At 47.9% G+C, this 12,882-nt stretch overlaps 1 protein-coding gene across 2 annotated transcripts in view; it reads right to left on the bottom strand.

Annotated features, from left to right (window-relative positions):
* The window catches only part of LRRC43 (leucine rich repeat containing 43), a 265,731-nt gene extending 255,593 nt beyond the window's left edge, over nt 1-10,138 (bottom strand). The window contains exon 1 of one of the 2 annotated variants that reach the window (XM_078667557.1): nt 9,777-10,138. In XM_078667557.1, coding sequence (XP_078523683.1) covers nt 9,777-9,866 — 90 coding nt within the window. In that variant the 5' untranslated portion in view covers nt 9,867-10,138. The remainder of the gene's footprint in view (nt 1-9,776) is intronic. The other variant, XM_078667556.1, reaches the window with a different exon arrangement.
* Between the last annotated feature and the right edge of the window lie 2,744 nt (nt 10,139-12,882).

The following is a 12,882-nucleotide window of genomic DNA, read 5'->3' as shown; positions in this document are numbered from 1 at the left end:
ACTATCACATTTATTACATGCTTTAAAAATCTGAGGTTTTCTCAGAAAAAACAGACTATGCACACTGCATGCAGCTGATGTGTTGCAAGCTCTGCATTGTACTAGGAAAACAAAGACAAAGACCCTTCCAGTCTGTAGGAAGCGGACTCTTTATGTGATGTACCAATAATTGGTTATTGGGGGTGCCGCTCACAAGCCGTTTGGTGGGATTCTTTGCTACCAGCGTGGTGAATACAGACCTGCTGAGCCTGTCCTCTGCATTGGGACTTTGGACCCTTGACCTGCACTGATACAACCCTGCTTCACAAGGGCGCAGGACTGCGAGTCCCAGGCGGCAGTGCGCGCAGGAGATCGAGCGCACCTGGGACTCTTCCCGCCCCCCTCCTCCCGGTTGCTTATCACGGCTCGCGGCCCCCACTCCACGGGAGCCGCTCGCAAGCCGTTTGGTGGGATTCTTTGCTACCAGCGTGGTGAATACAGACCTGATGAGCCTGTCCTCTGCATTGGGACTTTGGACCCTTGACCTGCACTGATACAACCCTGCTTCACGAGGGCGCGGGACTGCGAGTCCCAGGCGGCAGTGCGCGCAGGAGATCGAGCACACCTGGGACTCTTCCCGCCCCCCTCCTCCCGGTTGCTTATCACGGCTCGCGGCCCCCACTCCGCGGGAGCCGCTCACAAGCTGTTTGGTGGGCTTCTTTGCTACCAGCGTGGTGAATACAGACCTGATGAGCCTGTCCTCTGCATTGGGACTTTGGACCCTTGACCTGCACTGATACAACCCTGCTTCACGAGGGCGCAGGACTGCGAGTCCAAGGCGGCAGTGCGTGCAGGAGATCGAGCGCACCTGGGACTCTTCCCGCCCCCTCCTACCGGTTGCTCATCACGGCTCGCGGCCACCGCTCCGTGGGAGCCGCTCGCAAGCCGTTTGGTGGGATTCTTTGCTACCAGCGTGGTGAATACAGACCTGCTGAGCCTGTCCTCTGCATTGGGACTTTGGACCCTTGACCTGCACTGATACAACCCTGCTTTACGAGGGCGCGGGACTGCGAGTCCCAGGCGGCAGTGCGCGCAGGAGATCGAGCGCACCTGGGACTCTTCCCGCCACCCCTCAAGGCGTATAAAGCACGACCAACCTACGCCCCTAGCGGGACGCGCGCGGGACGTGCCCGGGCGAAGCCCAGGCCAAGGGCGGGCCCGTTCTAGCCCGCTACAGACCGAGCAGGAACTGACCGGGCCACTCCTCTTGGTTTTGATTACTCCGAGGACTTTAAGGACCACCCGAGCGTGGATATCACCAGGAGACGAACATATGGCTACCCGTGAGATGAGAAGTAAAGCTACGGCCTCCACCATTGTGGTTGCAGGTACTCTGGACAGTTTCCTAATAAGGACCAGTTCGATACTGGACAACAAACTTACTGTGGTGGAGAAACGTTTGTCCGAGGGCATAGATAGTGCAAGGAGATCCTCACTTGGTCTCCTAGCAAGTGCTAGGACGCCTGTTAAGGAGGGGGGGATCTGCTGATCCTCTCTTGGATAGCATTGACCAAGCTATCACTGATGTTCTACAAGATCTTGGCAGCAGTCCTAGGGGTCCCAGAGCTTCGCTACCACCTATTCCTGAGGTATTACCACCGCCTACAACTCCCAGTGTACCTATAAGGGTTCCCAGTGATAGGGTGGATTCTACAAAACCCCAGTCCCGGGGTGAAAGGGAAGGTGCGGTCCAAAAGAGGAAACGGGCCCCACAGATGAGGGGGGGTGGGAGCAAAGATAGATACAAGAGGTGAAGTAGATCTCCCCTCAGATATACAAAAAGACAGGGTAATCCCCATTTTAATTGAGGATCCTCCCATTCCGGCATCAGAAGCACACCTTACAACTCAGCCAACTACCTTTAGATTCAGGGATCCAGCCCGGGAGGTGGGAGATGACTTACTCCTTGCCATGGGTATCACGCTTAAAGCCCTCCTCAAACCCGTGGCGGATAGACTCACCCACATTCAATGTACCCTTAAAAATTTGGAAAAACTATCCAGTGAGATGCTGAATTTTCTTAATTCAGCACCTACAATTCAAAGTCCTAAAGGTCTTACAGGTGAGGGGCTGATTGCACCAGGACCCTCTGCTCAAGTAGCAAAGGGGTTTCACCACCTATCTCCACCGTGGTTATAGCGACGGCTGGTGGCGATAGGGCCAACTCTGGTGGTACCACGGATACTTCCACTGTGTTCCTGGCGCCGTCTGGTGGGGATAGGGCCAACTCTGGTGGCAGTACGGATATGGCCAGCCACAAAGAGGTGTGTCCCATAGTTGAGGGAGGCAACGTAGGGTGGAACAAGGTTGTTAATTTACCCCCTGCGGCTGCCCCTTTGGTAGTGGTACTCACTGGTGTACCCGAGCTTACTGGTTCTGCTCCAGAATCCTTTCTTTCCCTGAAGAATAAAGTTATTAGCTGGCTAGATATACACAGGCCCCTCCCTTCGCATAAAGCGACTGAAATAATCATGGTTAGAAGGGTACCATGGGTGGGTCGTACCACCAAAAATATTAAAGGGGACTGTGTTCTGGTCAATTTTAGGAATGAAGGTATTGTTCCCTATATTTGCAATTGGGTGGGGGCTGTAGGGAATACTTCAATCCAGACCGGACCGCTGGCGTACTTCTACCCTCCTCCGACCAATGCATCTGACTGTATGAGGGAAGAAGGCTGGACGAGGGTGGCTAGGTTAAGGCGTCAGGGGAGGACGGGTTCAATTCATTATGTCGCCCCTTCACCGCCAATCACCTATCTTCATGAGAATAGGTATTCCACCTTGGATCAGGTAGACTGACATCAACCTCAGAGGAGTGTAAGGGGGGTGCTTTATGAGGCGGTTTGTGACAATTTGATAAACACCTTCCCAGATGACACTCCCATAGTTGAAGAGCAGATGGAGGTGCAGGAGCCTTCCCGTGGGTCTCTTATTGCTAACTCTCTTCCGAGGATAAGAACTTCTTTTCCTGAGAACCCCCCAAGACTGACTGCAGCGGCCAGCATAGATAGACCGCCCTTAAAAATTCAATCATGCAATATTGCTGGCCTAGCCAATAAACTGGCATGCCCTGATTGGGGGTCATTTATCGATAATAATGACATCTGCCTCTTCCAGGAGACTTGGGCAAGAGAGGAGGAATTCCGCTCTGGTTTTGTCTCTTTTTGTGTTCCAGCGAAGTGGGGAGGGAGAGGAAGGCCGTCAGGAGGGTTAACAATCTGGGTAAAAGTCCATTTAGGTTGTAGTATTAAGACCGTGGATACCGCCTCTGAGGATATACAATGTATCCTTTTGGAATGGCCTAACTCGTCCAAACTCTTATTGGTTAATGTTTATTCTAGGCCGGTGAGTATCACGGCTGAGTCAAAAACCATTGACGAACTCTCTAGGTTTTTAGATAAGGTCCCTCAGGATTTAATCCTTTTGGTATGTGGTGATTTTAATTCACATTTTGAGCCACTGGTAGACCAGCTAAATGGGCTGATCTTGGAAGAGGACGACTACTGGGAAATCCCTCGGGTGGTGGGCCCTCTGCCAAAATCTTGGGTGCCGCTGAATGTACAATTACTTTCCTTGACTTTAGCCCATTCAATTAGGGCGTGCAATGGTCCGGTATCTCCGGATATCCCAGCCAGGTGCGCTTACAACAAGCCTGGACAGAAGGCGCGCCTGGACTATATTTTTCTAGAGACCAAGGCATGGGACAGGGTCAAGGAGTTTAAGGTGGAAGAGCGAGGTGATAGTGACCACAATGCTTTAATATTACTTTTTCAGTTCCCTATTACTGCTATTTCTAGCCCCCAGTGTGAGAACGGACTGGACAACCGAACAATTCTATCTAGTAATAGAAGAAGGATAAGATGGGATAAAGCAGTAACCTGTCCAGAGCTGTTGGCTGAGATCTATGGCTATGTAGTTACGACGTTGGAAGCTGCTGGTGCCTTGCTTATCAGGGACAGTTCCCCTTCTTTATATGCTGAATTGGGGGCACTATATCGGGCTTTGACATCTAACCTTGCAGAAATGTTTAACCCCATAGGAGGAGGGACTAGGCCAGGTAGAAAATCCTCCTGGTATAATCAAGCGTGCAGGAAGGCGAAAACTGAACTTATTTATGCACTGAAGCATAACCAAAACAGAGACCAAAATAAAATAAAAAGGGCAATATATCGCCATCTTATTCACCACGCAAAAAAAGAATGGGAGGTGGACCATTGGGCGAAACTGGTTGCATCGCTGGCAGCGAAAGATGCCCGTAGCTTCTGGCAAATTGTAAACACAGGATCGGCTGATCCTGTGGCGGCCGTCTCACCCAATATCGCCACGGAGGTTTGGGAAGAACATTTTGGAAACCTTTACCAGGGAGGTAATGACTGTGATAACCCTGAGTGGCAGGTACTTGTACCCCCTCACCAAAGTAGTATTAAAGGTGATGAATTTTCGGTCGGCGAAGTGGAGATGGCGGTTTTAAGTCTACCATCAGGGAAAGCCCCGGGCCTGGATAGAGTCCCCGGTGTACTTCTAAAACATGAACCCGGGGTATGGGCACCTTATCTAGCATCTGTTTTTAACGCAATATGGGGTGGCATGTCGGTCCCCGATACTTGGCTGGGGGCAGAGATTGTCCCTATTTTCAAAAAGGGGTCGCCTCTGCTCCCGGCCAACTATGGGCCAATTAGTCTCATTGACATGCCCCAAAAACTTTTTGCTAGATTAATTCTAAATCGCATGTTAGAGTGGACTGAGGAACAATCTATTCTGAGCCCTTATCAAGCCGGGTTCAGAAAGAATGTATCCACAATAGATCAAATCTTCCGTTTGAATATGCTATACTGGAAGGTCGCGAAGGTCGGTGGAGGCTCACTCTATACAGTCTTTGTAGACCTCCACGCAGCTTTTCGACCTAGTCCCACGCCGGAAGCTGTGGACTGTATTGGGTGATCTAGGGATTCCGCCCTTACTTTTGAATATCCTGATCCGCCTCCATGCAGGGAACTATGCCCAAGTTAGATGTGGTAGTGCTGGGTCTTTAACATCTCGATTTCCCGTTGGCAGGGGGGTAAGACAGGATTGTGTCTTGGCACCGACCCTGTTCTGCCTCTATGTCAACAGGCTAATCGCACACCTGGAGTCCGTAGCGGATACCGATGCCCCAAGGCTTGCAGGGTCCAGGATTCCCGCAATTATGTTTGCGGATGATACCCTGCTATTATCAAAAACGCCGATGGGTATTCAGCGAGTCCTGGATGGGTTTGTTCCTTTCGTCAGGATCGGGGTCTTGAAATCAACACCACAAAAACTAAATTTATGATTTTTAACCTGCCTGCTAAAACCCAACCAAACCCTGTCATAGAGGGAGTACGGCTTGAAAGGGTTTATACCTTTGATTATCTTGGCCTGACCCTCAATGAATCATTTAATTGGGTGCATCGCCAAGTAAGATCACAACTTAAGCTGACCCAGATAGCCGGGGGCATCCTGAAATTGTTGAATAAATCATCAAGTAAGCCGCTCGGCCCCCCTCTTGAAATATACAAACTGAGAGCACGTGGGGCTGTGACCTACGGGGCGGAGTTGTGGGGATTTAATGTTGCCCCGGGAATTGCAATTGCCGAAAACAGATTCCTTAGGCAGTTGGTAGCTTTACCTCCAAGCACGCCCTTGGTCCCATTGAGACTTGGCCTGGGCTTACGGCCGATTGAAGAAGAGCTGGCCTTAAGACCTTTAACTTTTTGGAGGCGGCTCTGGGTCTCTCCGGAGTTGAGTGTATGCAGGGGAGAATTAACCGAGATTTTGCGACTAACAAATGTTGTTAAATTACCCTGGTTTAAGCATGTTAGAGGGGAACTTGGGAATCTAGGCCTGGAGGCAATTTGGTCTGACCCAGAGCAAGCATGTGCAGGGATTTCGAGACTGAAGCTGGTCCAGCTGTACCGGGAAACTAAAAGGGCGCGTTTATTGTCCAACATCCAAACGGGAACACTTACAGCTACGTTTTTAGTAATAAAGGACAGCTATTTTTATGAGAAAGTTTTGGATGATATGGGCCCAGCTACGGCGAGGAAGCTTTTCTTACAATGGCGACACGGCTCTCTTCCGATTAGAGCGCTGACTTCAAGGTGGAGCACTTCATCCCCTGAGAATTGCCCAGGTTGCAGTGCCAATCTAGAAAGTGAGGCCCATGTTATCTTTTTTTGCCCTGCCTATGTTAGTCCAAGGAGGAGGTGGGTTGCCCCATTATGTAAAAACCTGGGGTTAACCCACTGTGCCCAAGCATACAGGATTCTTAAGTCCGATCTCTCGCCGGTTGTGGTCTTTGCTGTAACTAAGTTCTTAGCAGCAATGTGGAACATGAGGAGGTGACTGTTAAACACCCTCTGAGATTTTAATTGCGCTACTTGGTTGGACCACAGGGGATTGGCCCCTCTTATCTCTGTTGGGGTGTGAGGGATGATGTATATTGCACTTCTCTACTGTCTAAATCTACATGGATTGGTTAAAATGTTTTAACTTTTTTATCCCTGATTTAACTATTTTAGATGTAACAAATGTTTGTATTCTCTCTTTTATGACAAACAAATTGTCGAAATAAAGAAAGGTTATATTGTTTAAAGAGTCCAGAGATTCCCCCAGAAGGGTACATGGCTCAATGTAACCCAAGGTGCTCTATTTGTGGTATGGTGGTCAAGCAGCCTTAGGCCTCACACAGAGGAGTGTAAGACATTTGTTAAACACACACAGTGATTAATAAATGACACATCAAAAAGGAGATCAACTGCAATTTTAGAAAAATAAGCTTCTTTCTAGGTTTATTTTAAGACTAAGATATACATTAAAAGGTGAGTATGTTTTTCATAAAAAATACTTTTCACTTAAAAAATTGGACACAGTGCAATTTGTCCGTTCAGCGATGTTAACCTATGGGAGGAAAACAAGAATGCAGTTTTGAAGGTAAGTATACAACTTACAGTCTTGGTTTCCAGGATAAAGTATCAACACCAGGCAAGGTTTGTGTAAATTGCTACTCTGCACCTCCAGTGGCACAGGGGCATCTGGGTGCATGGTTAAAATTTGGACTCTGGCGCCAATGTTATCCAATGGAGAAAGGGGGTAATCGAAGAGACGCTGCTTACTGGCAAGCAACACGGTTTAGTAACCCCGTCTCCGGGGATTAAGGTAAGCACAGGGGGGAGGGCCAAAAGGCAGCATCAAACTTACTCCCACAGCGGCACAGGGGCGGCCAAGTGCAGCGTCGGGCACCCAATGCAAAGTCTCCCTCCTTGTGGAGGATGATTAACACCTGGAGAATGGGACACTCAGGTGCCAAGACCCTATGATGATTCATCCCACTTAATCAAATAAGCGGAGATCAAGATATTCCGCTGACGTGGCAGTGTGGCTGAGGATCCTCATCAGAAAATCTCCAAGACATGTGCTGTGCTTCAGATATCTCGCAGAAGATTGCGGTTGACGGCGCACCCGCCCGATTATCGCTCTACTCACACAGCATTTTGGATCTACTTTTCCCGGTACGCTTGAAGGCACACTCACCATTCCACCTTTACACAGGCACTTACGGTCTAGGATCTCCACCACACTGGAGTCTCCCCCTGTTTTATTCACCCCAGGACTGCTTAAGACTACCTGGTTTTCCAAATTACTACCCATTCCGGCTGGGTCGGAATTATCACCGGCAAGGCGATTTATTGAAAAATCCTCTGTGTCACACTACAGCCCTGAAGAATTCCCAGTGTGACGAAACACGTGTTGGCTGGTTGTGCTTATCAATGATATAGATTAAATGAATTCATGAACTGCTATAAATCTTGAATGGACCTTCTAAGATATATACGTGACATTACAGACTTTGCTAATTAGCATACTTACCCATATACGTGTGCCCGGGGCTTTGTTTTTTCTCAAATTGTGCGGGTTTGTGCCCACACACACATATGGATTATAGGTTGTCTACCCTATCCTGGTTGCATCGTGCTACACACATAAGATACATACAAAACGCTAACAGAGCACGGCGCCACACTTCCTAACACATCACAAACCCGACCTCTTAGACAAACGTTTCCTTGGACGTTTCCTTCACTTGCAAGCAAGTCAGTAGGGAAATTAAAATCCCCCCGCATATCTATTCTCAAATGTTTGCATTTATTTATTTATTTATTTATTTATGCATTTTTATGTAGCGCGTACTTTACCCGAAGGTGTCAGAGCGCTTTACAATAGAAACAGAACTGATACATGAGAAAATTCCATGTGAACAAGATACAAAAGCAAGCGTTACATTAAATGAAGCAAAATTGACAATTGTGAGCCAGCAAAATACAAGAGGTAAATGACAATCGTGTGCCAACAAAATACAAGAGGTAGCAAACGGTGCATTACAAAAGTGACAATCGTGAGCCAACAAAATACACGAGGTAGCAAACGGTGCATTACAAAAGTGACAATCGTGAGCCAACAAAATACAAGAGGTAGCAAACGGTGCATTACAGGAGGAAAAAGTGACGTGTGCCGGTTACAAAAGCGTACAAGATAAACATAAAGGTATAATACTGCAATATAAGGAGGACACTCAAGCACAAGAACAAACGTTACGTAGGCACTGGTGGCACTTGTGCAGGTATCGAAAACAACCAAATGTAAGAGGTAGAAAACAGTGTGTTACAAGAGAAAGTGACGGGTGCATGTTACACACGAGTACAAAACATGGGTAGAAGGATAATACTGCAAAAAATGGCGAACTCTCAGACCACATGAACACACTGGGAAGACACTTCCATAGTCAAGTTAGTAGATTAACTAAATGGAAGGGTATTCTTCAGATAATAGAGAGGGCAAGGATTACATTTGGAAGTGTCTTTGAAGGAGGAGAACTTTGAGGTCAGATTTGAAGGCCTGGGAGGAGGTGGTGGTCCGGAGCTGAGGCGGAAGTGAGTTCCAGATTCTCACTGCGCCGCCGGAAAAGGATTGGGCCATCGATCTTTCCTTCTTGAAAGTGGGAGGTTCAAGCAGTAGATTTTCCGCATTTCGTGATGGTCTAGAGCCTCCAGAGAGTTTCAGCTTATTCGCCAGGTAGCGCGGGGAGGAGGAGTGCAAGGCTTTGTGGGTGATGCAGGCAGTCTTGTAAATAGCTTGGGTGCAATACTCTCAGTTTAAGTGGATAAGCTGTTCTGTTAAGAGTTCCCGTTGTCCCATTAAAAAGCAAGGCACTACCAAGAGATGACTCTAGTTAGTGTCAGACTGGGACATAAAATAGGCCGTAAAATAAAAGCAGCCCCTATTAGTGATTTAGAGAGCTAAAAAGTGGCCCACGTTTGCAATTTGGGGTCATTTTGAACTTGTAAAGACACACAGCGTAAGTGTTTAGCACGGTAAAGAAGAATGAATGGATTTGAACTTTCTGCAGGGAATGTTTGTTTAATTTCAAGGAAAACACCAGTATAAAACCGGCCACACAACTGGCCCACAAATAGCCAAAATAAATCGGCCCACACACTGACCTGGCTGCGAGAACAGCCATTTTCGCTAGTTGGGTGCTTCAAAATCACAACTGACGTACAACAGTCAAAAAAAACAACAACAAAAAAAAAGATTTAAATAAGGTTGGAAACCCTAACTGTTTAACAGAAAAAGTGAAGTTTATCTTTGAAAGGACAGGTTAGCAGCTACTGGATTAGCCCACGGGTTAGGGCGTGGAAAATGAAAGAATGCAACCCTTACCCAGCTGCCCAGGCCGCCGGGGAAGTTCATCAGACTCAAGGCCCTCAGCTGCTCTGTGAAGGCTCCGTAGGCCGTCACCGCGGCCGCCATCTTCAGGCATAGGGCGGCCGCACGCCCCCAGGTGAGATCGTGAAGGTCGGTCGGGCCGCTGTGACAGCCTCGGAGAGTTTGTAAATAAAGAAGCGGGCGCCGAGAGGTGCCAGGAGGAGATCCGAGGCGTCTCGTGGTTGCTAGGAGACGACAAGGCAACGTCGGTCAGGCCTTCCCGCCAGTCACTGACGGGGCCTGGCACCTGCACTGAAACTGAAGGCAACTGCGTGGACTCGTTAAAAAATACATGCTAATCCTGCTCCAAGCCACCCTTTGATAGACTTCCGGGCAGTAGACGACGAGTTTAGAACACAGGACGTGTTCAAAAAGCCAGATGGCAATGTTTATTTTGATACAATTTTCATTGGCAGTTCCTTTTGTCTTATTCACAAACGCAAGGTTACTTTTTGTCCCGTTCAGATTTACTCCATAAAAGAAGAAAGCTGAGAGTTCTCTTTAACAGTGACGTCTGTCTTTCCACCCCCTCCTTGATGTACTGGAACCTGCACCCCTCCAGCGCCTTGAGACCCTTACGGGTGAGTGGTCTCGCTAAACAAACCCATGATTTATTGATTGAATGAATGACTCTGCTCTGTTCTCTGCTTTACTAGACATTGAGTGGAGAAGTGTGGCTCACTGGTTAGAAGAGGCAGACCCTGAAGCAGAGGTCAGACCCGGGACCAGGGTTCAATTCCCGACGCGGCAGGGTCTTGAGCCCAAATTTCCACGGACTCGATAATTCTCGTTTCGGTGCCTACTCGAATCACAGGTTCACACTCTGCAGCTCTGGGCATTAGCTGCTTAATCTCCACTACGGCCCCCCTGCGGCGGGATGCCTGGCTTTCACCTTGGGGATGCCCAGTACGGGTATCTCACAGGGAATAAAAAAAGCCAGGACGGGTTCCCAAGGCAAGCGCCGAGATGCCTACGGGTAATCGAGCGCTATATAAGAACGCATAATAATAATAATAATAATAATAATTGTACAGTCGTGGCATTAAACAAAACTTTCTTGCACTGCCTGTGCGCTTTGGACTGCCGCTTCTTTCACACTTTGCGTTAAATATATAGTGGAACATGTCTGAAGTCACACTTTAAGATTACCCTATAGGTCAGTCCGACCCTGCTCAGAAGTCAATCATGTAAGTAGTAACAGTCAATACCTTACTGTTCAGCCAGCACTTTTACTTGAAAATATATTAGCATAGTTGAATCGTACACATGAAACACAGTGGACAAAATAATGCACAGTTATCCTTTGGGAGTAACACTGTGGTAGGGAGTCAGCCAGCCCTCACTTGGGCTGCGCCCATAGGTAAAGCTATCATAAAGACAGCGTGAAATATAGTAAATTGCCCTGGCGGGTTGGTAGGTTATGTTCTCCCAACAATTCACAAGGATTGTAGCTAGCCTCCCAACATGGAAACAGAGTGGTTACATATAAAACCTCTTAGGGGTAGCAAGCGCTATGTAAATGCAAACCTTTTTACCTCTTTTACCCCTCCGTTATCCTTCTCAATCCAAATAACTGACTAACTTATCCACCACTCAAATTAATTTCATATTTCACTATACTAATTCACCACTAACACTGTATGGGTTCCGGAGTAGCGTGCTGCTCGGGAAAAAAGCGCTTCAACGCCTCGTCAGGTGTAGTAAGTGCTATATTAATGCAATTACAATACAATACAATATAAATTCCATTCATAATTGTGACAATGCTTGTTGTTTCCCCCGCAATGCCTCAATGTTTCCTATCATGAAGAAGTCCAATAAATGCTTTTCCTCCTTTGTCCAGTCTGAGACTGGAGATGCACACCACCACCTGACATGTGGAGAGAGTGTCCACACTCTGCCCCGGCCTGAATGAGCCTGGAGATGTCTCTGTTTTCAGGCACGCCACTCCAAATCTGGAAAGGAGGTGCTGTGCATACATGAAATGAAGAAACCACTTCGAGTCACACCACTGACGATGTCCAGAGTAGAGATTATACCCTCAAAAGCTGCTAATGTTGTTGCAATGCTACTCAGCACCAATGCGTCACAGGCTCATTGTGGTGTGTCCTTCATCTTCACAGTGGATTTTGCTGAACGCTTTGCGCAGTTTTTTTACTGATTGGTCAGGGGAAAATGTCCAAGTGTCCACACACAAGCAAAGATTCAGCGAGCAAGTTATCTCTCCCCCAGGAAACAATGCAGTGGGAACAAGGGTCTCAAAGCCTGAATAAATGACCTGGCGGTGCAGATCCTTCTCTGGCTACAGAGGGCAAACTTTAGTTCTTCCTGCAAGCTCCTTATGGCCTCCTCTTCTAGGCAGCTTTGCCTTCAAGCAAAGGCAATGTCAGCACCCATCCTCAGCAGTCTGAGGATGCGTGCTGGAAGTGCTGGAGGGGCTCCTACCCTCAAGGTGTTTCAAGGCATCTTTTTTAATAGGATGCAGAATCCTAGGTTCCTGTTACTGAATTTGGTAAGTAGATTTGGCAGTCAGTGAGCCAAACCCTAGAGCTCAGAAGTCTTCCTGGTTTCTAGTGTTGTGGGCCACCTGCACTGGTACAACTGGGGGTTTCAGCCTCATACCTATATTCAGGTTGTAGACCGAGATTGTGGATTCCAGAATTTTAGATCTGGGAGTGACATAGTTCAGGAAGTTCTCACCCACGTTTTTGCATATTGTTCCCAGACTGGTAAAACTACAGACTTTGTCCTCTACTGTTAGCAAGAAGGAGTGGGGAGGCGGGGAGCGTCCATTCAGGAGGTCTGAAAGCAAAGGCACAAAAGAGGAGGCGGCTTCCTCACTCAGCTACCTTCAAAGCTCCTGGAAGTAACTCCTTTGCAGAAGGATGGAGCAGGAAGGGGTTAGGAATGTCTCAGAACGTCAGAGGAGCCCTCTGTTTTGTATCATTCAGCTCCTAAAGTCAGGTTCATTTCAGAGTCCCTCAAGATTGCTTTGGAGGAACCTTCCAATTCACACTGCATGCTTTCTCCAACCCATCTTATGAACTATTGGCACATAGGA

The sequence above is a fragment of the Lissotriton helveticus genome, chromosome 11, assembly GCF_964261635.1.
Source record: "Lissotriton helveticus chromosome 11, aLisHel1.1, whole genome shotgun sequence".
NCBI classification, from domain to species: Eukaryota; Metazoa; Chordata; class Amphibia; order Caudata; family Salamandridae; genus Lissotriton; species Lissotriton helveticus.
The sequence above is the reverse complement of the archived record's forward strand: the minus strand, read 5'-3'. Positions and strand labels throughout refer to the sequence as shown.